This window comes from Calypte anna, chromosome 3, assembly GCF_003957555.1.
Source record: "Calypte anna isolate BGI_N300 chromosome 3, bCalAnn1_v1.p, whole genome shotgun sequence".
Classification (NCBI taxonomy): Eukaryota; Metazoa; Chordata; class Aves; order Apodiformes; family Trochilidae; genus Calypte; species Calypte anna.
The window spans coordinates 113,723,519-113,750,452 of record NC_044246.1 but is presented as its reverse complement, the minus strand read 5'-3'; the positions used below and the strand labels follow the sequence as shown (position 1 = coordinate 113,750,452).

Here is a 26,934-nt window from a genome sequence, read left to right as displayed (position 1 = left end):
TGAAAAAAATTGGTATCTAAGTACAAAATATATAGGAAAAAGTAATCTAGCTTGTTGCTTGTTACATGCACAGACTGGTGCTCTCCAGTTTCTAAATGTTCCTTGATATCCTCTTAATCACAGAAATGTTGGTCTGGACTTCCAGTTTCATATCCAGGTGCTCTCTTTTCAGTCAGCCTTTCTTAGGTCCTTTTTCAGAAGCCAGTGGTGTGGCTGTCTTAGAATCAGGGCTAGCCAAGGGTACAAGATCCCACTGGAGATGGCTACCCAGAAGGCTCTTAGGGTTTCAGTGGCTAAATATTTAAATTCCTGAGATTGACCGTGCCCCTCTTGGATCAATATTATCATTTATTAACATTCAACTAAAATAAATCCAAACCTCCATCCCTGCTCTCCAGTGCTGCTCTCCTTCAGGTATTTATGGCAAATCATCACCTCATCTCTGCTCAGGTAAAGGATGCTTTGTCTCTTGCAGGATAGGTTTTCCACACCTCTGTCCCTGTACAATTGCTCACTTTTCAGTTTGAAAATTCATCTTTCTTGAATGTGGGAGACCAAGGTTGTACATAGTGCAGGTGAGGTCTCATGCAAGGGTTTGAAATGTTTTTCTTTCTGGATTGGAAAGAGCCTTTCCAGCTTTGTCAGCCTTTGCCTTTTGGGTGGTTTTGTTGCACTGTGTCTTAACAGTGACTTAACAAACAGCTTTTTTTATTACTTCCAGCTGATAATCTTTTTGTGTGTATGAGTTGTTGCTGCTATTCCCCAAGTGTCTAACCTTGCATATACAGCACTGTTAAATTTCTTGTTTGTTCTTGCCCTTAGGATTGCCTATTTCTTTTTATGGCACTCCAGTTCCCTTCACTGATGTGGCTTCTGAGTTCCTCATCAGCAGATTTCATTTCCATGTTCAGACTTTGTGTCAGGATCATCAAGTGCTTTCATTCTTAAGATACCCCAAAGATGATGCTTGAGGAATATCACTGACACCCATCTTCCCAGCCATTATTTTATTTGTCCTTAGTTATGTTCCCTTTCTGCCCTATCTTCTAATTTTACTAATCTATGTCTTTCCCAAAATTATGAATAATTTCCTATTAGTGATTGTACCAAATGTTTTACTGAAGTCCAACAATGATAAGGAATATTTTTTCTGGACACAGGATGTACAATCAACAACTCCTCAGTTGCTTGCAGAACATTACTCCCAGGACTATTTTAGTCATGCTTCCTGAAGAGATGGCATTCTCTCCAGGGATCTTGGGTTTTCTGAGATGGAGCAGCAATGACATTAAGAGGAAACACATGGTAAAAACCCATGGCTTGTGACAGAGAGGACAAATCTAGGAGTGAGGAGCTGTGGTTTCATTTCACAGCTCTGTGGCTGGTTTCCTGTGTCTGTATCCTTAGCTTTGCTGTTCTTTGACCTGTAAAAATCTTCTAATAAGATGAAAGAATAAGATTAAAGAATACTTCCAGTATACTTTTAAGGGGTTTATGGTCTGGTTATGGAAAGTGCTTTTGAAATACAAAGCATGTTGGGTGTTGTTCAGTGAAGTAATACTTTAGAATCCTTGGAGCTTGTTATTTCTGAGATAACTATTCATAGTAGTTAATACTAATAGTACTTTTAACTCCTTTGTGACTGTACAACATGTCACACCATAATACTTCTGGTCCAGATCTTGAAGGTCCTGTGCATTGGGGAAAATAGATGTAATGAGCCCAAAATCAAAAGCTTTGATCCCAAGTCTCTTGACTTCAGGCACTGGATAGCCTGCAGCAATTTGTCTTATCTTGCCTTTTGAACTCTGTAGGATCCTTTAATTAAATTAATCAATTTTTATTTTCTGAAAATGCAGCAGCAGTAGTGGCTGTTTCTGGAAACAAAAGAAAAACTTGCAGATCCTTGAGGGGCAGTGGTAGAGATTTTGTTGGAAGCTGTCAGCTTATGCTAAGCTTTGTCACAAATCTCATCTTTGATATTTTTCATCTCCTGGAGATGTAGGGCAAAATGAGGCTTCAAACTTCATAGCCAGAAGGCCTATAAAAATCTTGAAAACCATGACCTTACCAAGGCTAAACTAATAACAACTTGAGAGACCTTGCTGCTTGCACTTGATGTTCTGTACATACATCTTTCTGTGATCCAGTGCTGAAGTTTTGAGGCCAGGAGAGGCAATTCTTCTAGAAAAACCTTACTGTAGATAAGCTGAAGACTGAGTTCTGACTCTTGAGTTTAATATTTTCTTCAAGAAACCAGAGAATGATGCTTTGGGTTGAGCAATGAGACATTTTGCTGTTTATTTGTGTCATCATCTAAAGGCTTGGAATCCTCTGTTGTCTTGCAAGTAGCATCCCTAATAACTGCAGTGTTGCAGCTCGATGCAGAGGTTGGTCACTAAGCAGCAAAACAGCCCTTAGGAGTTGTGTGGGCTCTTACAGAAAAGCTGGGGACTTCTTGGAGAACTAGATAATCCAGAGATAATGTAAGTTAAACAGGTCTTCTACTGTACAAAGTTTAAACATAGACATGAGATGTTTATTTCACTGTTGTCTTCATAAAGGTCTTATTATCCATTGGTTAAGAGCAGGCAGTACACAGAAGTATCCATTATTTTAGATCTCAATTTAAATATTGTAGGTAAATAAAGCAGCAGAAGAGATGCTGTTATTCATGCTCAGCTGCCTTGCTAGGAAGAGCTTTGAAGATGCTGAATGCTCACACCAACTTGTTAATGAAAGATTACAGAAAGATTCTCACTGGATCATACCTTGATGTGCTGATTTTGCTGATTTTGTTTGCTACCTTCCCCTCCTCCTTTTATTTTGTGACCAATGTAGTTAACTTTGTCAGTTTTGGGGCTCTGCAACACCACCAAGGTGAAGCCTAGTCATAAGTTTTTACCCATTTTCTGCTGTCAGTTGTCTGTGCCTGAAGCAGAAAGCACCTGGGTGTTTCAAACTGCTACAAACTCCAAACCCTTCTACTCAGAAGAGAGCTATTGTGTAATTTTAAACATTCTCTTATCACCAAATCCAATTACAAGGGAGAGGAAATCACCACCTTCAATGTCTTAACTATGCTGGTTTTAATTGTTAATTATCCTGACAGTCGGGTGCTGGAGATTAGGAGGCATAGATTATCTTCTGCATGTATGAGGCTTTCAGATCTATTATCAATTAATTCTGGTTTTAAACAAATTTTTGGAGAATATAAATAGCTTGATAGGATTGTGCCAGTGCTTGAAACAGCTTCAAAATACTGAGAAAATTTAAGAAAAAAAAAATAAAATAAAAGAAACTTGATGTCATCATAGCTTTGAAGGTTGTACAGTTTTACACACTCCAGTGAAAGGTGTGTTTCTGGTGTTTTAATCTACATTGCAGAGTAGATTCCTGCTAAGAGACATCAGTAAAATGTCTGTCTCAGAGTTTAGGCACTGATTTGTAAACCTGGAGACTCAGCTCTCTGAGTGTTTTTTACATGTGTACTGAAATGACTACACAATTCATACACACCAACTCATTCTGATGAATGAAATAATTGCAATTTATGTATGTGTGGTGCTCTGAGTCCTGTTGAGATCTCTTCTCCAGGTTTGCACTTTTCCATGAGAAGAACTTGAAGAATGAAAATGCCTCTTGCAGTGAGAGACTTTAAAAATTGTTCTCTCCCTGGACAGAGTAAGGCAGCACTCAGGGGCTGAAAGCTCAAGCTAGGAATGGGATGCAGGTCTTTAAAGGTGAGGATTTTTACAGTTTGGTTCTAAAGCTGATTTAAAGTTATGGTAGATTCTGCATCCCTAATTTTTATGTTGGGACTGGATATCTCTGTAGGTCAAAGAGAGGATCTGGGCATAACACCAGAGCTGCTGAGAAACCTCTGGTCAGTGCTGTAGAAGAGGTCAAGCTGAAGTCCTATAGTGGTTTCTTCAGTCCTTTAAATGAAAAGCCCTTACCTAAATGGGAATGATGTAGGAAAATCAGTAGGGAGCTGTAGCAATCATGTTCATCAGTGTTTTTTTTTCTGGGTTTGGGATTTTTGGGGGAAAATTTGTCTTCTACCTGCGTGAAAGATCCAGTTGAGCTGATGCTGGAGGAACATCTGGGCTCAAGCTCATCTGGGCTCCATCCAGAGAGCTGCAGTTCTCAGCCTTGGCTGATCTGAAGTCCAGAAATGGCTCACCAGATGTTTCCTGTGGCAGCTAAACTGGTGGTGAAGTTTTGCAGTCCTGGAGGGGGAGAGAACTGACTGTGTCTTCAGTGTAATTCTCAGCTCCATCAGAGTTTCTCTGTGAAGAGGGTATCTTTAAGCTTTAATTTTGCTGTCAGGAATAGAGATTACTTTACTGTATACTGGGAGGGAACTGTTTAGTTGACATGCATTCTGTTATTGTAGACTCTGTAGAAATATCAGTAGATAAAATGGATGGTGTCATCTGTTGACCTCGCTGAAAATGGCATCAGTGATATCCTTGGCCAGTATTTCCTGGGAAATAAACCAGTCTTTACACTTTCTGATGAGATTATGCTTTGAATGTCACTTCTCTGATGGTCTGTTTCATGCCACACAGGGATAAGATCTCAGGCACAGATGACAGACTGACTTCAAAAATATTTCCATTGATTTGACAGCTTGAATAAGAGTTCAGTTAGAAGCCACAAAGACTGAAACGGTGACCTCTTGCCACAGGGTGATACCACGTTGATAAATATACTAATGAGAGATAAAGGAGGTAACTACAATCAAGTGTTTTATGTAAGTTGTCAGTGGAAAGCAGAGGTACCATTCGAAGGGGAACTTAGATAGGGAGCTGAAATTACAGGCAGTCTTATCAAAGACAAAAGAGCAGCTTGCACTCTCGTGTATTTTGAGACACCAGAGGGTTTGGCAGGGAGCTCAGTCCCTGGTAGCAGCAAGATCTTCTGTTCATCTACAGAGATCAGATGGGATGTGGGGAAAATGGGCAGTTCTGGGGTTTTTTCCCTACATCCCTGGACCAGTGGCTGAGCCCCCCCTTTTGCTTTCAGCACCAGTTGAAGCTGTGTGGTAGCTGCCACTGGAGGAACTGGTCCCAGCTGTGTGTTTCTGCTGTCCCCTCCCCTCCTCCCTTGGCTGTACAACCACTGCTCTTGGCATGGGGGGAAAGCCTGGACTAGAGAAGCAGAGAGGCAGAAAATCTTCCTGTAAAAAAGGGAATGAAGGAGAGGAGAGGGCCATTCCTTTATGTCTGTGCTAAGTTGTGTTAAGTCCAGCACCTGGGGAGGAATAACAATATGTCCAGCTACAGATCAGGGTCTGACCTGCTGGAAAGCAGCTCCATGGAGAAGAACCTTGGAGTCCTGGTGGACAGTAAGTTATCCATGGGACAGCAATGTGCCCTTGTAGCCAAGAAGGAAAATAAGATCCTGGGGTGCATGAAGAAGTGTCTCCAGCATGTTGAGGGAGGTTTCCTCCCTCTCTTGAGACCACATTTGGAATCCTGTGTCCAGTTTTGGGCTCCCCAGTTGACAGGGAGACACTTGAGAGGGTCCAATGGAGGGCTACAAGGATGATCAAGGGACTGGAACATCTGTCTGGTGAGGAAGGACTGAGAGACCTGGGGTTGTTTAGTCTGGAGAAGACTGAGAGGGGATCTTATTCATGACAAGGGATCAGTCTCTTCAGTAGTGCCCTGTGATAGGATGAGGGGCAATGGACACAAATTGTAGCATGGGAAGTTCCACCTCAACATGAGGAAAACTTCCTTATTGTAAGGGTGAGGGAGCCCTGGCCCAGGCTGCCCAGAGAGGTTGTGAAGTCTTCTTCTCCAGACACATTCAGAACCCATCTGGCCATGTTTCTGTGTGTCCTGCCCTGGGTGATCCTGCTGGGGCAGGGGGGTTGGACTCAATGATCTCCAGAGGTCCCTTCCAACCCCTATCATTCTGTGATTCTGTGGCTGCAGCCTGAATCTTGGGGAAGATGGAGGAGACAGAGCTGTGGAAAGGGTGCTAGAGATATTTCACTCCCAGGATTTTCCCTTTGCTGGAGGAGATAGAGCTGTGGAAAGGGTGCTGGAGATACTTCACTCCCAGGATTTTCCCTTTGCTGGGGGAGATAGAGCTGTGGAAAGGGTGCTGGAGATATTTCACTCCCAGGATTTTCCCAGTCTGATGGAAGCGGGCACCCGGAGACCGAAAAACAAAGTGAAGTGAGGAAATAAACTTGCAGCATAGCCCCTGTTCTTCAGGAAATATCCATCTGTGTGTTCTTCCCTCCCTTTAATTGCAAGGTAAATTATCCTGCTTTCAGTGAGGTTGCCCTGCTGCACACATACCTGAATTACCTCACCTTGAGTGGCTGTAATTCTACAGCACCAGCTGACCCGTGGTGAATTGTCACCCTGCAGCACATCTCAGCCTCTCTGCTTTGCATCACTTCCACTCTTGGAAGCTTTAAACCATTGTGTCATGCTATAAACTAAGCCTTTGCTCAGCCCAGTATCCTTTCAGCTGTGTTGGGGTTTTATCTCCTGGTGTCTGACATCCAACCCCATGCAAATACCCCAAACCCTCCCGTCCTTCCGCTGCTCCATCGCTTGGGTCGGATCAAACACTTCCCTGGCAGCTGCAGAGCTGATAGCAGGCAGCAAAACTTCCACTGTGGATTATCAGAAACACTGCTGAGGAATTGCTTAATGCATCTGATATCTAAGCCTGGATAACAGAAGCTGGAGAGCCAAGCAAGGGAAGATTGGCAGTTATTGCAGGAATTCAGATAGGGGCACCTTGGTAAAGGAGGGGGGGAATGGGTTGAGTTCCATTACAGAGCCCCAGGCTGAGGTGGATTCTCTCTCTGTCATTGTCCTAAGCACATTATCCCTGAAAGAAAGAGGGTTTCTCTGAATCTGCAATTTTTCAAGACTTCAGTGTTATTGAAATGAAACCCTTCAAGGATATCTACATTCTTTACCATCATATGGATTCTCATCTCATGTAAATTATTTGGCCACTTTTCATTTTAATCCTCCACTGTCATTTCCTACAAAAGAGATCATTTGGTTTCTTCATTGAAGGTATTCAGCTGACAGCTGCCCTTTGTCTAGAAAGCAGTGTGCCTTTGCAGGATTCACTTGTGCCTGCTCTTTTTTTCTTTTGCTCCTTTTAAGTTTATGTCGCTTTATATTTTTCATCTCTAGTTTTCAGGAACTTTTTCAATTGTGAAGAGGCTGTGGTTTGTAGCTGTGAAGAGAAATTCAGACATGCCACGTTCTTTCCTTGTCCCTTAGCAAGGGTGTACCTGACAGATAACTAACAAAACTGGAGGCAGATTAATTAATTTCCCTACTTGCAAGAAGAACCAGAGTCAGAAAATTCAGGGTGTTGACAACTTCCTACATAAACAAACCAAACCAGGCAATGATGAGGTAGTGAATTTCTTGCTGTGGCTTCTTGTCTTACCTACTTGCCAGAAATGTTGGATTTTAAATGTTGGGCTTTGTGTATGTAACCCACAAGGTGTGTTAGGACTTCAAAGTAACCAAGAACATGTTAGCAGAGTGTGGAGAATTTGGAGGCTAAGAATGAAAATCAACTCTTGAGGCTGAATTATTTTTTTTTCTGTCTGTAGCTATGAGACCTTTTACTTTAAAGACTTCTGAGCCTGATCTTTATCTGATAAAACCAGCTGATGGTCTCTATCAAAGGTTAAAAGCACAATATGGTGTTGGAGAAGAATATTATCAGGACAGGTTGAAGAGAAGTTCCACTTTTGGGGAGCATGTGTTGAGGATTGGACAAGTCGAGTCCTGTGTCCAGTTCTGGGCCCCTCAGTTTAGGAAGGAGATTGAGGTGCTGGAGCAGGTCCAAAGGAGGGCAACCAGGCTGGTGAAGGGACTCGAGCACAGATCCTATGAGGAGAGGCTGAGGGAGCTGGGGGTGTTGAGGCTGGAGAAGAGGAGGCTCAGGGGAGACCTCATTGCTGTCTACAACTCCCTGAAAGGAGGTTGGAGCCAGGGGGGGGTTGGGCTCTTTTCCCAGGCAACTCTCAGCAAGACAAGAGGGCAGGGTCTCAAGTTGTGCCAGGGGAGGTTTAGGTTGGAGATGAGAAAGAATTTCTTTCTGGAGAGGGTGATCAGGCATTGGAATGGGCTGCCCAGGGAAGTAGTGGATTCTCCGTGTCTGGAGATATTTCCAAAGAGCCTGGATGTGGCACTCAGTGCCATGGTCTAGCAACCACAACGCTGGTTCAAGGGTTGGACTTGATGATCTCTGAGGTCCCTTCCAACCCAGCCAATTCTATGATTCTATAAGTTCAAATGTATGGGAGGAGGAGGAGGAAGAATATCTTTAATATAGACAAGCAGGTGGAAGTAGAAGCAGGCACTACAATTACTGTGCCAACTACAGAAACCAGATTTTACTACTTAGTTTCCTTCAGGCTCCCATCTGCTACCAGCTTAGCATTGTGATCCCTTTGAAAAAGTCTTCTTTACCAGGAGAGATGCTCTAAACCATCTAAATTTTTGGCGTTTTTTCATAAAACAGGGGCTCAGGATATAAAGAGTTTGAGATTTTCAAGTGGCAATCACTTTTCCTGTAGGAACTCTGAGACATTTACATGAAATGATAAGATGTTTGGGTTAGAATTTAAAGAAAATGTTGCAGAACTATATTCTGACCCAATTACATGAAAAGACTTGCAGCTTATTCAGCTGTAACATGTGTTAAGAATGAGTGTTTCAGCAGTGAGGTTTTCTCTAAATCACAAATAGGAATTTTCTACACAAAAAACTTGGTTATTTGCCAGAAGAGATGTCTCCTTTATTGTCCAGTTGTGAAAATCAGCTGGATCACAGGGAGATTCCCTGTTCTCCCAGAGAACTCTAAATTTGAGCTTATTTAGAACATGTGAGGGGTTTTTTGTTGGAGCCAGCAAAACCATATGGCAGTCACTGGCCTGCTGGAAGGATGGTGCTCCATGCCAAGTTCCATGCCAAGAGAAGGAGGATCACTCATGGCTCTGGTGTTGTCCTTTTCTTCATTAATTGGTGTCTTCATTTCTAGAATCAGCATGAGACTGGGCAGTTCAAGTATGCACCATTTCTTAATTTTACTTCTTTTCTCATGTCTTCAATAAAGTGAGAAGTTTTCAAGCAGTTTTGTGACCACAGGTGTTCTAGATCCATAAAATCACATCATATACCAGGTTTTACCTTCTGGTTTCAGTACATCACAGTGTAGATCCATCAGGTTTGTATTTGTACACATAGTGATGACCTGGATTTGTGTTTAGGACTCCAGGTCATACAATCTATTCAAGTAAATAATAGTACAGCAGTTTTCAGCTGTGGTATCTTGATGTTTCTTTATGTCACAGAAGTGTTCTGGTTGGAAAAGACCTTTATTATTATGAAATGGAACAATAACCTAACTCTGCCAACCATTAACCTCACTCTTCCAAGTCCAGTGCTTAAACCATGTTCCCAAGGACCTCATCTACATGTCTTAGAATCATGGAATGGGTTGGGTTGGAAGGGACCTTAAAGCTTATCCAGTTCCAACCCCCTGCATGGTCAGGGACACCTCCCCCAGCCCAGGGTGCTCCAAGCCCCATCCAACCTGGGCTGAGACACTGCCAGGGATGGGGCAGCCACAGCTTCCTTGGGCAACCTGGGCAACCAGGGGCTCAGCACCCTCAAATTCAAGAATTTCTTCCTCATCTCCAACCTCACTCTCCCCTCTTCCAGTTTTAACCCATTTCCCTTGTCCTCTCCCTACCCCCCCATGTCCAAAGCCCTCCCCCAGCTTTCTTGGAGCCCCTTCAGATATTGGAAGGTTGCTCTGAGCTCACCTGGGAGCCTCCTCTTCTCCAGGCTGAACAACCCCAATCCCTCAGCCTGGCTTCCCAGGGAGGTGCTCAGCCCTCTGAGCATTTGAGTGGCTCTGCTCTGGACACCTTCCAGGAGCTCTGTGCCCTTCTGATGTTGGGGACTCCAGAACTGGACACACAACTCCAGGTACTTCTTACCACCTCCAGGGATGATGATTTGGCCACCTTCCAAGACAACTTGTTCCAGTGTTTTGCTGACCCTTTCAGTGAAGAAGTCTCTTCCAATACCCAGTCTAAATCTCCCCTGGTGCAACTTGAGGCCATTTCCTCTTGTCATGGCACATAAAAGAAATATTTATTAGGTCTGGGCAGAGAGTGGAGGTCTTTATTTTGTAGGTAGGTGAGCTGAGAGTTGGAGTGAGAGCCTGAGCTTTTGCTTCCATCACTAAGTAGTGGAAAAAACATTTCTTGGTCTAGTTAAAAAAGAATTAAAACCTTTGTATGGAACACTACCCCTTTGAACAGAAATTAGGTAAGATAGATACAGATATCATTTCAAAGCCTGTAGGTGATACAGCTGGAAAAGGAAAGAATAACTGTAAAAAATGTCATGCCCAGAGACTGGGCATCTTGCTGGGAGGGGGAAGAAAAAACCACATAAATGCAAATTTCTTGCTGCTAATTCAGAAAGCATTCCTGCAGGTGGCAGTGCCAGCATGGACAGTGCTATAAACTAAGAATTTATAGAATCATAGAATTTTCAGGGTTGGAAGGGATCTTTAAAATCATCTAGTTCCAAACCTCCCACCAGCTCAGGTTGCTCAGAGCCCCATCCAGCCTGGCCTTAAAACCTTCCAGGGATGGATGGGGCTTCCACCACCTCTCTGGGCAACCTGTGCCAGGGTCTCACCACCCTCATGGGGAAGAACTTCTTCCTAACTTCCAATCTAAACCTCCCCTCCTCTAGTTTGAATCCTTTCCCCCATGTCCCATCACTCCCTGACATCCTAACATCCCAGAAAGTCATTGGTAAGCAGGTTTCCTGCTCTTCAAATCCAGGATCCAGCCTCATGGGAGATGCTCCTACAGGCACCCTCTCTGGATTTCATAGAATCATAGAATCATAGAATGGGCTGGGTTGGAAGGGACCTCAGAGATCATCAAGTCCAACCCTTGATCCACTCCCACTGCAGTTCCCAGCCCATGGCACTCAGTGCCACATCCAGGCTCTTTGGAAAGATCTCCAGACACGGAGAATCCACTACTTCCCTGGGCAGCCCATTCCAATGCCTGATCACCCTCTCCAGAAAGAAATTCTTTCTAATCTCCAACCTAAATTTCCCCTGGCACAACTTAAAACCATGCCCTCTTGTCTTGCTGAAGGTCGTCTGGCAAAAGAGACCAACGTCCACTCGGTTACAACCTCCTTTCAGGGAGTTGTAGAGAGTGATGAAGTCTCCCCTGAGCCTCCTCTTCTCCAGGCTGAACAACCCCAGCTCCCTCAGCCTCTCCTCATAGGGTCTCTGCTCAAGTCCCTTCACCAGCCTGGTTGCCCGCCTTTGGACCTGATTTACTTCCTAAGAGCAACTCAGAAACCTAGGGAAGGAGTAGTGGATGTTTGCCTGTAAATGGGATTGCTTTCAAAGCCCAGATCAGCAGGGTAGGCATAGTTTGGCCATCATTGAGGGAAGATGAGGGGTTTTTTTGGGGTTTCATTTGCTCTCTCAGCTGGCAAAGCAAGTGGCAGTACAGCACCAGTGCTGATGGGTGCTTTCTCAGTACATCAGATGCTTCAGTACATCCCTGTGCTGATGGGTGATTTCTCTTAGGCAGTGAGCAGCAACTTTGCCCCAGGAATCTGTAAATAATGCTGTGAATAATGGGATGAAGAAGTAATACCCCAAAATCAAAGTTAATCTTCAAAATATTTGTATTTATGGCGACTTGAAATAAGCTGGAAGTGAAATAGTGAGATCTGTGTTATTATCCCTTATGTGAAAGAAGGTTTTGCAGAAACTGTTGCTTTATGGAGAAAAATCTGGGTTTGCATGGAAAGTAACTGTGCTGGGGCCCTTCCACCAGAGGAGAAATATGACCATGGGAAATAATAATTGCTTAAATCTGCCTGAATTTCCTGCTACCAAATGATCTACAATTAAAGGAAATAACTTATTTTTAAAATACAGAGCAGCTGTTGAGCAGCTGAATCTGCTGCTCATCAAAGTTGATCAAAGAATTCGTAGGATTATATACTAGGGACAATCTACAGGAAAAAAATGTAGTGGTTCCTGCTTATGGCCTGCTTATCAGACTCTGTTGAAGTAAACAGGACTTTTTGTTGGGTTTAATGCAAATCTGATAAGCTCTGTAGAATGTAAATCAGTTCATTAAAATTTGTAAAGCACTTAAATGAAGTAAAAGAGAAAACAGTTTAACTTTTATAGGATGTTTACTGCATATAAAGTGCAATAAAATTACAATTATTCAGAAAAATATACTGTCAATATATGCTGCACTCAATATGGTGTTCTGTGGAAGATGGAAGATTTTTACATTCTTATTTAAAAAAAAAACACCACTACTCAGGAACTCTTGGTGTATTGCTGTGTAATTCTGTCTGTGTAGTCTTCATATCAATGAGTCCACAATATTTTTGTGCTCTTGCCTGTAATATATTTACAAGTCTGGATGGATGGATGGATATATTAACCCAGGGATCAAAGTAAATATTGAACAGCTCCTTCATTGGGAGGATGCTGCCTAAGCTGGGCTTGTCAGGGGAAAAAAAATGAATAAATGCAAATAAAAAGGTAAGGCATGGCCTGTGATGTCTTCTGTGTCACTTGACAGTCTTAACTCTGGTATTTCTAGCATTGCCTACTTTGTTGTGTCTCCAATCCAATATGCTGAATGCTGAGATAATATTAATTCATCTGAGGCATTTGTTGATTTTTAGCCACAATCTGTGGATATGAATGGCTGCCAATATTACCTTGTGCATATACAGGCTTAAATTTACTGTGCCTGTCTTATCTCTGTAAGAGTGACACATAAACTACCAGCTGGCACCTTTTAGTCAAGATTCTTTGGAGCCTTCAAGCTCTGATTTCTGAAAAAAAATTATTTTTTTTAAATTATTTTTTTTAAATTATTTTTTTTTAATTATTTTTTTTTCCCCCCTTGCAGTTACTTCAATGAGAATCAATATCCAGACGAGGCAAAGAGAGAAGAAATTGCCAATGCCTGTAATGCAGTTATACAAAAGCCAGGTGAGCAGCTGAGCTTGGTCTCCTTTCCAAAGGCTCCTGCAATTAGATTTCCACCTCTCCAGCTAAAATCAGCAAACCCCATTTGATGGCTATTACTCTAAATGTGGTTGCTCTCAACTAGCAGTGGGTTCCTCCTGGAGCATTACTATAACTCTGATAGTTCAGAGCTGCCATACCTGGAGGAACATGGCAGTCAATGCAATTTTCAGACCTAAATGCAACTTAAATTCCCAGCATTTGAGATGTGAAGTGCAAGTTGTGCATCTGAGCATTTCATTTGTGGAGCTTTGTAAATGGCATCGTGAAGAAAATAAATGTATCTGAAAGGTTTTCATTCTTTAAGTTCAGTTATTTCCAAGTACTTATTCAAGCACTTGGTAGCAATCTGGGAATTTTTATTACACTCCACAAAAATTGGTTTTACTGGTTCTGTTTTACAGATGGAAAAATATTAAGTTCACAGATTGGGACTTGCCAGAGGTCACACAGGAGGTCCTTGGAGCAGTCAGGAGCACAGCTTTCCTGTCTTTCCATTTTCTTTACAGCTTCTAGGCAGGGGTCTCATAGTAGAATTCACATATTAATGGAGGACCATGTATTTGGGTCAAGAAAATCCATTTTCCTTGCTCCTGGAGAAGTCATACTTTGGAGAGCATGAATATTCATTTTATATCAGTGGATGCACCTGCCTTGGCTTAGTTTTGCTAACGAAATATTTACATACTTTTTAGAACTTGTGTTTTAGATATAATTAGAATGTTGTTTTTTTTAATAACCAGAATGAAAATGAATGCAAAAAAAAGCTGAGGCATTAATCATAGAGCACAGAATCATAGAGCAATTCAGGCTGGAAATGACCTGGAATTCATCTGGTCAAGCAGCACCAGGGTAGATTTGGTTGCTCAGAGCTTTACCTTGCTCATTTTTTAATATCTCCAAAACTGGAGGTTTTCCCACCCCTGGTCCACAATGTTGAGCACTCTCATGGCAAAATAATTTTTCCTAATATCTAGTCAAAACATCCCTTGTTGTAACTTCTAGATGTTGCCTTTTCATTGTGTATAAATGATCTAAAGAGAGCACCAGGGGAGTTTGGATTTTATTCCTGGCTTTGCTGCTGCTTGGTTTAGCAGCTTGGTACAGAGTGCTTAAAAACACTGTGTCTCAGGCTTGGTAAAATATTGTGAGCATTAAGGAACAGCATTGATTTTCAAATTTTTCTTTTTTTTTTACTTGTTTCATCTCTCCTTGCTTATTTAAATTTGCATATTGCTGCAATTACATTAATATTTTGTATTCTGAATAAATAAACTTGGAGAAACAGTCCAAAGCAGAGGAGTCTCATCCCCATGCTGCCTGCAGAGGACTGAGGATGAAGCTACCTGGAATATTTGATTACAGGGTCAAGGCCAGCTGAAGAGGTTTCCATGATGTCCTTGCAATGCTGGATCCCTCCAGGCATCCCTCTTTTATGCTGGTGATCAGAAGGGATTTTCTCCTGTAGCTGCCTGGTCCTTGTTGGGGTTTTATTTGGTGGTTTAAGTCTAAAACTCCAGTGATCTGGTTTCCAGCATCTCCCCTGCTCCAGCTGGGAGGGGATGATGTGGGAGCAGGAGAGTGGCTGGTGGAGGAGAGGAAGGGAAGGAGATTAAGGGGAGGGAGACAAAATCTTTTCATTCATTTTGCTGCTGGAGAAATCCTCTTCATGGACTCTGTCCTTGTGGCACAGTGAGACAACCAGCCCAAGGGTGCAGGACTTGGGGCAGGGCTGTGACTCAGGTTTGATGCTTTTGAATCTCAGTTTTTGGGCTTGAACTAGAAAAGCAGCCTTCTCTTCTCCCAGGGCTCTGGATTTAGTTGACTGAAGCTGCAAAGAAATTCCTTACATTTTGGATTTAGGAAAAAAAAAAAAAGGAAGAAGAAAAGAAGAAAGGCTACTTTGTCTTTAGAGAAATATTTGGAATTTATTACCATAGCAGCCAGGCCCAGTACTCTGATTCACATGAAATTGTCTTTATTTTCAGTAACTGAACACTTTTCAGTGCTGTCTGTATCTCAGGGCTTTATCACATGTAGAAAGGTCCTCTGGCAACCTCTAGAACCCAGCAAGTAACAATTTGTTAATTTTTTTCTTCCCTGCTACTTTAATAGGAAAAAAGTTATCGGATTTGGAGCGAGTTACCTCCCTTAAAGTGTACAACTGGTTTGCCAACAGAAGAAAGGAAATCAAGAGAAGAGCCAATATTGGTAATGTATCAGAGAGCCTGCTTGAAGGTTTTGGACCTACTACCCTTGCTCAGGAGAGATGGAAATTCCATAAGATTATATTAATGAAAATATTTGAAGTTTTGATATTTGTTTGAGGAAGGTGAAGCCATTTTTAAAATTAGTCTCTTGCCATTCCAGATTTTTTTTTTTTTAATCTAAAATATGGGTAGGAAATAAATCTATGGAATTCCCTCAGTGATGGAGAAAAAACAAAGTTTTACCAGCAGATCAGTTTTGAAAAGCAAAGGGAGAATTTTGTTGGGGGAAGGAGCATTGGGTATCCAAAAGAAAATCTAAAATAAAACCTCAAAATATCTGCATTGGAAATAAGGGACATTGAGACAATTCCAAGTTCACAACCTTAGCATGCTGTCTAAATGACAAGTGCCTCTTGTGAAGAGCTTTTATCTGGCTGTAAGTTTCCTTGTGCCTGTTTGCCACTGGAACGTGCTTGCTCTTTCAGCCAAATCTGGGGCTGACTTTCTTCCTGCCACCCCTGAGACCCCAGAGGGGTCCAGATGATTTGTTTTAAATCTCAGATACAGGCAGGAAGAGTTCTGCAAGCCAGCTTCTCATTCTGGATAAACCTGTGCTCCTTGTTGTTTTCCTTAGAAATGCACAGTGTGGCAAGTGGCTGGAACAAAGCAATAATTTTTCTTGATGATGAGGTTAAAACAAAAGTCACTTCAGAGTGAGCCCTGCAAAGGTTCTTTGTGCCAGTAGCTGATTGTCAGGAAATCAGAAGTGACTCTGAACTTGTAGGAAGGAGACCTTGTAATGTGAATAAACATAAAAGACATTTGAATGCAAAGAAGCTCAACTATAGTGGCCAGGATTTAGCAAACATCTGCAGTGCCTGCAAAATTTTATGCACTTAGATACTGTGCAGAATTACGTTCACAGAATGCAGAGAAACACAGATCTGCACCTGCCTATTACCAGGATTTCAGTAAATATTACACCCTTTTACTGATTGCTTCTTTTTGCTGTATTTATAAATAAGAAAAAATAATTTTTATGTCATTTATTGTGTTACTAACATTTAACCTAGATTTATTTCTTCTTTAAATTAAACTTACCTGTACCTGTGGGGACCAAAGCAAAGTTAGTTTAAGGTGGGTGGAGCTATAGCTGGGTCTGTGCTGTATGGGGAGGAAGGTTGGAAAGAGATGAAGAAAGACCAAAGGCACCTTTAGATGCATGGATCCTTCTGGAAGGTGAAGATTTGTGTGGCTAATTAAATCACTTTAAAAAATGTCCATCTATTTTCAGACCCTCCCCACACCTCTCAGATCTTGCCCAGTCCAAAGTATTTGCGAAGATCTTCAGGGAATGCCTTTGCCACTTCAGTGCTTTAGAAATTAAGCTGATTTTTAATAAAACTGGCTGGAAAACAAGGATTCTTACTCTCACACAAGTCTATTAGTTGGCAGGGAAGGATTTCAGGCAAACCAGTATCTGTACATGTGCTACCTTCCCAAGTCTTGAAGAGTGAGGATGAGGAAGAGGCTAAAAATTCACTCTCTTCTTCCAGTTCTGACTTCTTGGGGGGGAGGGGGAAATAGTTATTTTTATTTATCCTACTGCATCAGATAAATTAGGGATCCATTTGCTTTTTTCGAAGAAGCAGCAATCCTGGAGAGCCATGGAATAGATGTACAGAGTCCAGGAGGTCATTCCAACAGTGACGACGTGGATGGCAACGACTACTCCGAGCAGGTAAGCACCAGGACTGAGCTGTGTGTGGCATAAAAAGGGAGAGTGACACATGGAAGAGGCCTTCTACCTCTAGCAAACCAGATGTCTCTCTTGTTTTCATTCTGCCTTTGTATAAATTGTTATGGGGAAAGTGAAAAGAGCACAGCTCCCCTTTTTGAATGTGTTGAGCAAGCAGCATTCACCCACATGGATTTGTTGTCATACAACAGGACACTTGGCAAGTACGCAATGGGGAGGAGGAGGGAAGATGTTCAGAGGGAGGCAGAGAAGCAGAGAAGGTAGAAGAAGACAGGAGGATCTGCTCCAAACAAGCAAGTTACACCATTCATACCACACGCAATGTATGATAAATGTTAGGAGAGTGTTAACTCACCCAGGGCCCCGTGCCTGACCTGTGCTCTCCTTACCTCTGGCACTGCTCTAGTTATTCACCCTCCAGAAAGGATGTCCAGGTCCTTAGCAGTTGCTCCAATATATCAGGCACCCACATGTTTCCCTGCAAAGCCAAGCATGTGTGTTCCTCTTGCACCTATTATTTCTTTCTGCAAGAAGGATCTGTGTTACAGCCCATGCCACACCTCCTGGGAGTTGCTCACCCAGAGAAGTACAGCAGGAAGCCCCTGCCCAGGATATTTTATAATCCCTTTTGTCAACTTTGCCCACCAAGATACCACCTTGCCCACCCTTCTGCAAGGTGCTGAGCTCCCTCTCTTTGCCTGTGGCAGTACCAGGAGTGGTTCAGGAGCTGTCCCTAAGACACTGACAGACAAAGGGTGAAGGGTGGGGGGAAAGGATTTGATTCAAGTTTGAAATTTATTTGGCCCTGTGCCTGTTCCATATTGCTTTGCAACGATGTGCCACTATTTGGATTGTTTACATAATCTCTGTCTCTCTTTTTTTTTTTTTTTTCCCTTTGCTTTTTTGCATTTTAACTCTTGCCTCTTCTCTATATTTTTCTTGGTTATTTTTAACCCTTGACAGCAACTTCTTTTTTAAATTCTCTAGCAAAAGAATACCCCTTCCCGCACTCTGAGCCCTCACCTACCCTAAAGTTGGTGACCCTTCCTTCACACACCTTCCTGACAGGTATTGCATCCCCTTCCCAATTTTAATTCAGGTGTCAGTGTTGGCCAAACCCCTCAGGGCTGTGTGAACAATTCACTGACTTGGCTCTGGTTGGGATATGAGCTGTGTTCTGTGCTACACCCAGCAGCTGGGATGGACAGATCACTGTTAATGGACTTATTGGGGAGAAGTAGGGAGGTTTCCCTTTGGAGAAGATGCTGGTGGAGTTGTAATAGCAACTGAGACTCCTGGAATGAGTCCCTGGCAGACTTGGCTGTGGCCCAACACAACAGAAATCTGGCAGAGGCAATCCCAGCCACTCTGCTTCTGGTGGGTATTAAGGCCCCTTTTATAGGTCATCACCAGCAGATTTGGTGGAACCAACCTTGCTAGCTCTAAATGATGAGAATGATGAGAAGCTGCTCTCCAACTGTTAGAAAATATCTTGAAACTGCTGCCAAGCACAGATAATTCCTTGTCAGTCACTTACAGGACTGGAATACTGAGACAAAATGTTATGTAGCTTCCCAAACTATATTTTCTTCTGTGTGTTTTCCAGATAAATGAATTGGTTATTAAAATTTAAAGACCTTTTTTAGAGTCCTTAAAAAGCACATTTCTCAGTAATCTAGCTGGGTTCCTCTGTGAAGTCTGATCAGGCATTAGCACTGAAGTGAATTAAATGGCAAGCTCTTCCAATGACCATTTCACATCCCATAGCTGTTAAAACCATAAATTCTGTTTTCCACAGCCACACTGTACACTTTATAACACAAAGTTCATCCAGATGCTAAACTCCAGAAGCCAGGACTTTACTGAGGAGCCCTCAGACTGTGTGAACATCACAACACTGGGCTGACATTTGTTGTAAATCAGTGAATTCCTTTAAATAATTTCAGGATTTCAACAAGTCCTGGTTTTTCTGACCCCCCCCTCAGCATTTCCTTTCTGTCATCTTAATTTATAAATGTGTAATACACATTTTAAGTTTCACAAGTCCATCACTTAAAGGCTGTTGGAAGGCATGATAAATGTTTAACATTTGCTTTCTGTAAAAAATATTAATAATGAGATAAAAAAGAAGCAAGATCATGGTGTGGTAACTATTAATACCCCATTTTAAAGAGGGGAATACATTGTGATTTTGCTAGTTCTTCTTATTACTCTTTTAAAAAGGGCCTTCTTTTTGATGTAGACTGAGAAACACACACAACTCACTGTAAAATAAATGCTAGAATTGTTGGACTTTTATGTCTGCACCATTATGCACCTGTAGAAGCTCCCAAAATCATTCCATTGGGGTTTTTTAGTCACTCTGGGAGAGCTTTTCAGCATCTTTTTCCCTACAGCTGTGTAGTGTTTTCACAGGATACTGGCTCAGACCAAGGGTTAGCCTAGGTTTGTATCCTGTTTCTGAGTGAGGTCAGTAGTATTATTTAAAGAAAAAGTATTTTTAAAGAATGGGACAATTATAGATTGATTTTATTACAGGAGCTTCCAGCTTTTCAAAGTCAGGAGTTTGGAGAGGCTTCCTGAGCCACTCAGCGTATCCACTTTCATTTTTCATAGTTGCTGCTAGACTCATTTTGCCAGAAGTTGGCTAAGCCCCTGCTTTTAAAGCTATTTTTACTTTTGGCTGATCTAAAAATCAGTGAATCCTACAGCTGAACTGTAATAAGTAAAGCAGTGCTTCCCGTTGCTGTTTGGAATACATTTTCTCATTATTCCAGTGAGTGCCCTTGCTTATTAGATCATGAGAAGCCACAAACAAACATTCTCTATTTACTCATTATTTATAATAAGCATTTACCTTATCAACCATCAGCCATTTATTTTCCAAGCTGAAGAACCTGAATATTTGGCCTCTCCTCATCAGGAAGCCACCCCATGCCTCTCTTCCCCCTCTCTGCCCTTCCTTCTCCCTTTCCTCGTTCTATTGTGTCCTCTTTAAATGGGATGCTCAGAACTCCATACAGCATTCAAAGTGCTGGGCTAGCCTGAATTTCTGCCCTGGGTAGTGACTCCTATCTTAGCTTGATTTCCTGACACAACTTGTGTATCACTTTTACCTTTCTAATCCAATACTTTCCTCCCAATATTCCCCTCACCCCCTCAACTTTCTCTCTTGAGAATCGGGAGCTCCTCTCCTTGCCCCGCTTCCCTTTGTCTGCACAGTGAGGGGCAACAAATCCTAAACCAATGTCCTAATTCCCTAATTCCCTAATTCCCTATCTTCCTACATTGCCCACGTTACCTCTAACAAACCCCACAACTCACTGCCCCCCCAGCCCACAACTTTTCCACACTGGTTGGAGCTGGTGTTCTACTTAACGGAGTAACGATGCTTCTCTCTTCTCCTTCCCGCGGGCACAGGATGACAGCACTAGCCATAGTGACCACCAAGACCCCATCTCACTAGCCGTGGAAATGGCAGCTGTAAACCACACCATCTTGGCATTGGCCAGGCAAGGAGCCAACGAGATCAAGACAGAGGCTCTAGACGACGACTGATACCAGAGGAAGGGGAGGGTCGAAGCGAGACGTAACTTAGTTTTAGACGTAGCACCTTAGCAGACTTTCCTCAGTCCTTAATATGTGTTCTTACAGTATAACTTTGCAGTTTCTTGTACGTCAGTTAGCTGTTAGGGTCTTGTTCTGTGAAGATGGCATGGTGCCCTCAGCCTTTGCATATACTCTCTCAGTATTAATTCCCAATCAATAATCAATCAGCCAACCAACCTCCCTCTCCCAGCCCCAGTGGCTAGAAAAATCTTGCTGCTCTGTCTTAGCATTCGAAGTGCTTCCAGGTATTTTAGACAGCCCTCAATTACAAGTCGTAGGCTACACGTAAAATCTTGGATACCCTTAGAGATTGTGTGAAACAAAACAAAATAGTCTGTATGCTTTTCCTTCTCTGAGACTGAAAGGATGCAAGCTGAGGTAGTGGCACAGGGTCGATGGACACCAGATCGGGAGTATCAACAGAGAGTAAAAAGAACACTAGAAACCCCACTTCAGCATGGGAATAAATCATTTCCAGCTGCAATAAGCCGTGTGCCTCACTGGTCATACAGTGACTTGATAAATACTTTTGGGTGCTGTGCTGAGAATGTCCATTGGAAACACATTGACACATTTGGGTTGATGTTCACATATTCAACACAGACATCCTCTACTCTCACAAGCTGCGTGGCTTAGTGGATAAGTACTGCCTTCTGCCTCTGGGACCATGATTGAAGCCCAGCCTGGGATCATACAAAAAAATGAGCTGAATGTCTAATGGACAATAGTCCACTTCTCAAAACCACTATTCATTATTTGGCATGGCTGGCAGTGCGTGCTCAGAAGAGGTCTAGACTCTATTGATCTGTCATTAACAATCTCACCTTTTATTCTTCCTCTCGCCTTTTTCTGTCCCTGCCCCACTCACCTCTCCACTTTGCCACTTCCAAAAGCAATGTTTTCCAGGAAGGTATTAAGGTCCTAAAATGGGTGAGTGGATTTTTACACATCTGTGTAACTAATGCCTACGTCCTTATTAGCCTGAAAAGTTGTTGGAGAACTTTTGCATCTGACCTTTGCTAGATAACCAGAAATGTTCTCCTAAATATGAACTGCTTTTTGTTTGTTTAAAGGCAGGAGGAACTCTTAACTGAGAAATGGGGTGTGAATGTTTTGTGTTCTCTTTACTCTGTCCTTGTTAAGATGTGAGAAAGCTATACTGCTACGAGCAATTTAATTAATGATTGGAAGCCATACTGATAATGGATGTGGTAATATTTGTAAAGCAAACCTACTTTAAGTAGCAGAAACTAATGGAATTGTTTTCCTTGACCATATGTAGCACTTTTGTTACTTTTTTCTTAAAGATATTTATATTTGATAAGTCTTTTTTTTATCATTTGAGAATTCAAAATACCAAACAGCAGACTTGCATTACAGAGTCACCCTGCGATCACCTTGTCATCTAGTATCTAAATGATGAACTGTGTGTGCTTCTAAGAAAATTACATCTGCTGGCATTGTGTGGAAATGATCTCCTGGCATCCTGATAAAATGATATGTTGCTGCTGGTAAGAGGAAACCTTTCAATGGGAACAGCATGGGAAGTGTTAGAGACGGGCAGGACTGTGTCCCATTTAAAATAAAAATTAAAAAAAAAACCAGAAATTTTTGTAGATTGAGATGCAAAAAACAAATTTTTGCATAGTGTTTCCACAACATTCCATATTTATTCCTCTCCTTTATGGGGGGGATAGTTTAAAAATGGGAAAACAGCTGAATCTGAAGGATGGGTTTCCCTTCTCTCCCCTCCGTTTCTAAAGGTGGAGGGAACAAAGGGGAGTTCCTGGTACTGGGCTTGTTCTCCTCCCTTCCTCTCACATAACTATCAGATAGTATTGTGGACTCCTCAAATGTGGCTCCTCAGCATGTTTTTAGCCAGCCTAAACCCTGTCAAGGCATAGCCTAACTCCTTGTTAGGTCTGTTAATCTTGTGGAAATTGCTTAGGTAAGTGTGGAGGAGATTTTTGTGCTTTCAGAGGGCACAGAGTTGGCACCTCTTTGTCTCTGGAACTTTGAAGATATATAGGGAGGGCTTGGCCTCACCTTTCATTTATGGATTTCATTGGAGAATTTATGTGCTTTCCTTAGCTATAGATTGCTGAAGCAGAACAGAGCAGTCTTTTTTCCTGTTTTATTGCATTTCTTGAGTAGGCAAATTCCTAAGTAGCATCAGGGCAGACTCAGGAAAGGGATTGGATCAGTGACCATTGCACCATAGCATTTTTTTTCTTAATGTGTGGATGAATGTTTTGGTACCAAGGAGTGAAAGGCTGGGGAGAGCTTTTATTTCTATTTTTGCACAGTGGAATGATCAAGCAAACTATAGCCTTAGTGGAATTTTACCCACTTATTCATACTTCAGTCACACACCAAGCTGACAAGCAACAGCCACGATTTATAGTAAGGAGATTTTAATAATCGATGGCCTCTTTATGTTGGTATTGCCACCACCATTTGTTCTGGCTGTTTCATTTAAAAAAGGACAGACTCAAACTGTTGGACAGCTGCAATTTTAAAAGAAATATTGCTTACTACACCATCTTTTTTTTTTTTTTTTTTTTTTAAATGTCACCGTTTCGAGCGTTGCCTTTTTTAAGCAATATGAGAAGAATAAAAGTAGCATTAGAACTTTTACATCCTGATTTTAGGTTCGTGTGATGCAGAATCAAAAGTAGCACCACTAAGATTTTATGTCTGTGCCATCTGATGTAGAATAAGCTGGTCTTAATTGTGGTTGTTTCTGTCAGGGAGCTGCTGCTCTCATCCTGCAGCAATATCATATCTGAAGGTTAAACAGTTGAACCCTTTGTACACAACTGGAAATTGGCAGATCCTCCTTGTCTGGAAATACCACTTTACAAGAGGAAAAAACAAATGACTTACCTGGGGAATCAGACACTTTAGTTCCATGGTGTCAGTTTTTGGGTTGTCCCTGTCTGTTTGGCTTTTCTTTCACCATGGAGGTACAAGGGAAGAGTAAGAGTTCAGCTGCTAGCAGGATGCTCATAGTGGTTCTGTTTCTTTTATTCTGAGAGTTCATCATGAACAGTTTGCATCTGGCTAATAACTTTTTGGTTTGGCATGGATTAGCTGAAATGGAACAGACAGTGGTGTGATGATACCAAGAGAGGGGCAGGTGATGCAGAGTAAGTGAAAATATTGGTGCAGTGTCCTGGAATTCAGTCTTTGTTGAAGGTTTTTTTTTTTTTTCCACAATATGGGAATCATCTTTGTCTTTCAGTTTCTGGATTTTCTTGAAAATTAAGCCTCATGTTTTGTAGCACTGCAGTTCAGTTGCAATTTGTTGTAGCCAGACTGGAATAAACTGCAATTTGTTCTCCTGTGGGTTCCCTTGAAGTGAATCCAGTGGCAGGCTAGATCTATCTTTTTGTTCTGTGAATAGAGAAGAGATTATTTAAGATGCTTTTCTTCTGTGATGGGCACAGATGGCGTTTAACTTTGTGGAGTAAGTTCTGGCTGTTATTTTGTTCCTCAGAAAGTCCTTATACTTGAGTTGTTGTCTCTTACAGTCTTCTGAAAACAACAGTTTCTACCTCCACTTCTTTTTGTTGTTGTTGTTGTTGTTTTGGGGTTTTTTTCTTTGTTTTGGTGTTTGGTTTGGGTTTTTTTAATTCCTCTACCTTTTTCCTGGAGTAGAAGATCCCAGATATTTGCAAAAGCATTCTGTTGATAAAAGAGTCAACATAGCAATGAGTAGATGTGTTGTCTGTTGATTCCCTGGCATTGCAGAGACATCTTCTGAACACTGTATGAACATCTTTATTGTCATCCCAGTACCCACATGTTGGATGTGCACAAGTTGGTTGTCAGTCAGCTCTGCACCCTCACAGCAAGTAAGGAATTTCACTAGGAGGTCAAGGAAAGCCATAAATCCCCTCTGTTCATCACTTGTTGGGATCACCTCTGGAATTCTGTGTGCAGGATTGAGCAGGGGTGAGTCCATTGCAGGACTGCTGAGATGAGAAGGTTTGGAGCACATGGATGAGAGAGGAGAGTTTTACTCTGAGAATGTAAATTTTGGTTTTCAGCTGCCTTAGTGGTTAAGTTTAGAGAAGATAAAGGCTCCACTCAGTGGTGCACAGCAAAAATGTGAAGGGCAGTAGCCTCAAGTGGCTTTAAAGAGAATTCCAGAGGGTTATAATGAGAAATATTTTCATACTCAGAGTGTTAGAACAGTGGCCCAGGAAAGCAGTGGAAACCCCATCCCTGGGGATATTCAAAACTCAACTGGACAGGGCTGGATTAGAGACCTCCAGAGGTTTCTTCTGACCTAAATTATTTTATGATTCTGTGCAAACCTGCTCAGGTTGAGACATTTACTAGTTCTGATCTCTACATGTTGTCTTTTTTCAAGAAATCCTCTTAATTTATAGTTGGGTTTGTTTTGTTTGTTGGGGTTTTTTTCCCTGTTCTGTTGTTCATAAAAGTTCTCTTTCCTGTTCTACTAACAGGGGAGCTTTATTTGCAGGGCCCAGCTCCAGGCTCCAATCAAGCCATAACTAATAAATTTCATTAATTATTTGCTCTGTTTACACAGTTCTTCAGGGATATTTGAATTACTCTGTTTGGTTTGTTGCCTAACATTGGACTGGTAAGTTTTCCATGTTTTTGTAGCAGTCCTGCTGTAGATCAGGTTTTTGCCTTCATTTGTGAGGATTTCTCAGTGTTTTGCTGCTGTGAGTGCAGGCAAAAAAAAAAATTCACCTAGCTGAACATAGTAGTGGAAAAAAATGTAGTTAGCTTAAGCCCAGTGGTGACTACTGTGATAAACCAGGAATTTCTGGTCCAGTAAATCATTAAATTGGTGATTATCAGGAGCTGAAAGGGTGTAAGTGGGAAAGAGTCACATTAGACATTTGGATCCTCCTGTTCTTTTAGTGTTTGCTGTTGACCACTGTTAGGGAAAAGAATACTCTAGGTCTGATTTGAATGTTATTTTGAAAATAAATTATAATAGTGTTTGCCAATATGGACTGGCCTGGGGTCAGGTAAGAGTCTCAAGTGTTGAGCTCTGCCTTGAAGGTGCAGAAGAACCTGGAGATGAGTTCCCCAAGATTTTGAGGTCTCCTGTGTGCTCTGAAGTTCTCCTTGACAATGAGATGCTGCTTGCAAAGGAATAAAATGAAAGGGTTGTGCTGGGGGTTCCCTTGGGGCAGCTGAGTCACTGAGACATGTGGTGGTTGTAACAGGGTTTCATAAGGAAGAGGTTTTATTTTTCTTAAGAGATAAAACCAGCAAAATTGGTTTAGGAGTTTTCAGAACTCAAGAAATTGCTGCCTCTGAAGCACTTCACGCAGGATGTTGTTCCCTGGTGTGTAATCAGTCCCAGCTCAAATGCAAAGCTGGATTCTCACCCTTCTCTGAGAAAGAGATTCTCACCTTTCTCTGAGAATTGCTAAGATTCACTGGGAGATTTTGCCCAAAGTGCTGAGAGCTGTAGATGTTTAGGAGGAGAAGATTCCGTCCCCATCTTCTTCTTCCCCTGCCTTTTATCCATGGAATTCTGCTCCTTTCAGGTAATAATTTCCTTACCAGTAGGTCTGTGATCTTCCACCCCAGCTCCATCACTGGGCAGCCCTCATTCCTCAGCTTCTTTCAAGTTCATTGGGTAATTAGCAGCAAATTGGAGATTTTGGTTGGGATTTTTTGTCAAAATAAACATTACTTTTATTTCAGACAAGGCTTCCCACCCAAGTAGCTCTTGCTGGCACTCTTTGAAGTTATTTAACTTGCTAATATTATTTTTATCAAAGTCTTAAGCGTGTAGGCAATAATCTTGAGTTTGGTGGTGCTGTTATCATTTGGCAGGAATTTTTCTTGGCAGGATTGGTCTTGAAAACTGTGTTGGATATCAGTGACCTAAGGTGTTCAGTAGACAGCTGAAGATTTTGTGTGTGTCTTAGTAGCAAATATCCCTCTCTAACTGAAAAGTTTTGTGGAGTCAGGTATTTTCACCTTGATTTCTTGGAAAGGTTGATGGCCTGGCCAAAAAGTACCTTGCAGTTCCCAAAATGAGTTGCAGAGGCATTTCAAAAACAAAACATTCCCCCCTTGGACTTTTTTTTTTTGGTGTTTTGGTTTGGTTTGGTTTTTGTAGCTGGGATATTTACTCAGGATATTGAACCAACAGATACTTGGCAAGCTGATAAGCATAGCCCCAAAACCTTCACTTTAGCATCTCTGACTGTCACCTAATTTGTGGGGTTTAAACTT

General features: G+C 41.9%; 1 protein-coding gene across 16 annotated transcripts in view; it reads left to right on the top strand.

Moving 5' to 3' along the window:
• The window catches only part of HMBOX1 (homeobox containing 1), a 123,882-nt gene extending 98,032 nt beyond the window's left edge, over positions 1-25,850 (top strand). For 5 of the 16 annotated variants that reach the window (XM_030447363.1, XM_030447372.1, XM_030447364.1 and 2 more), the window contains 5 exons: positions 13,001-13,083; positions 15,235-15,330; positions 16,976-17,070; positions 17,280-17,411; positions 20,509-25,850. In XM_030447363.1, coding sequence (XP_030303223.1) covers positions 13,001-13,083; positions 15,235-15,330; positions 16,976-17,070; positions 17,280-17,411; positions 20,509-20,646 — 544 coding nt within the window. In that variant the 3' untranslated portion in view covers positions 20,647-25,850. Of the gene's footprint in view, positions 1-13,000; positions 13,084-15,234; positions 15,331-16,975; positions 17,071-17,279; positions 17,412-18,075; positions 18,157-20,508 lie in introns of all 16 variants that reach the window. The other 11 variants (XM_030447376.1, XM_030447375.1, XM_030447368.1 and 8 more) reach the window with 11 other exon arrangements.
• The last annotated feature ends 1,084 nt before the right edge of the window (positions 25,851-26,934 follow it).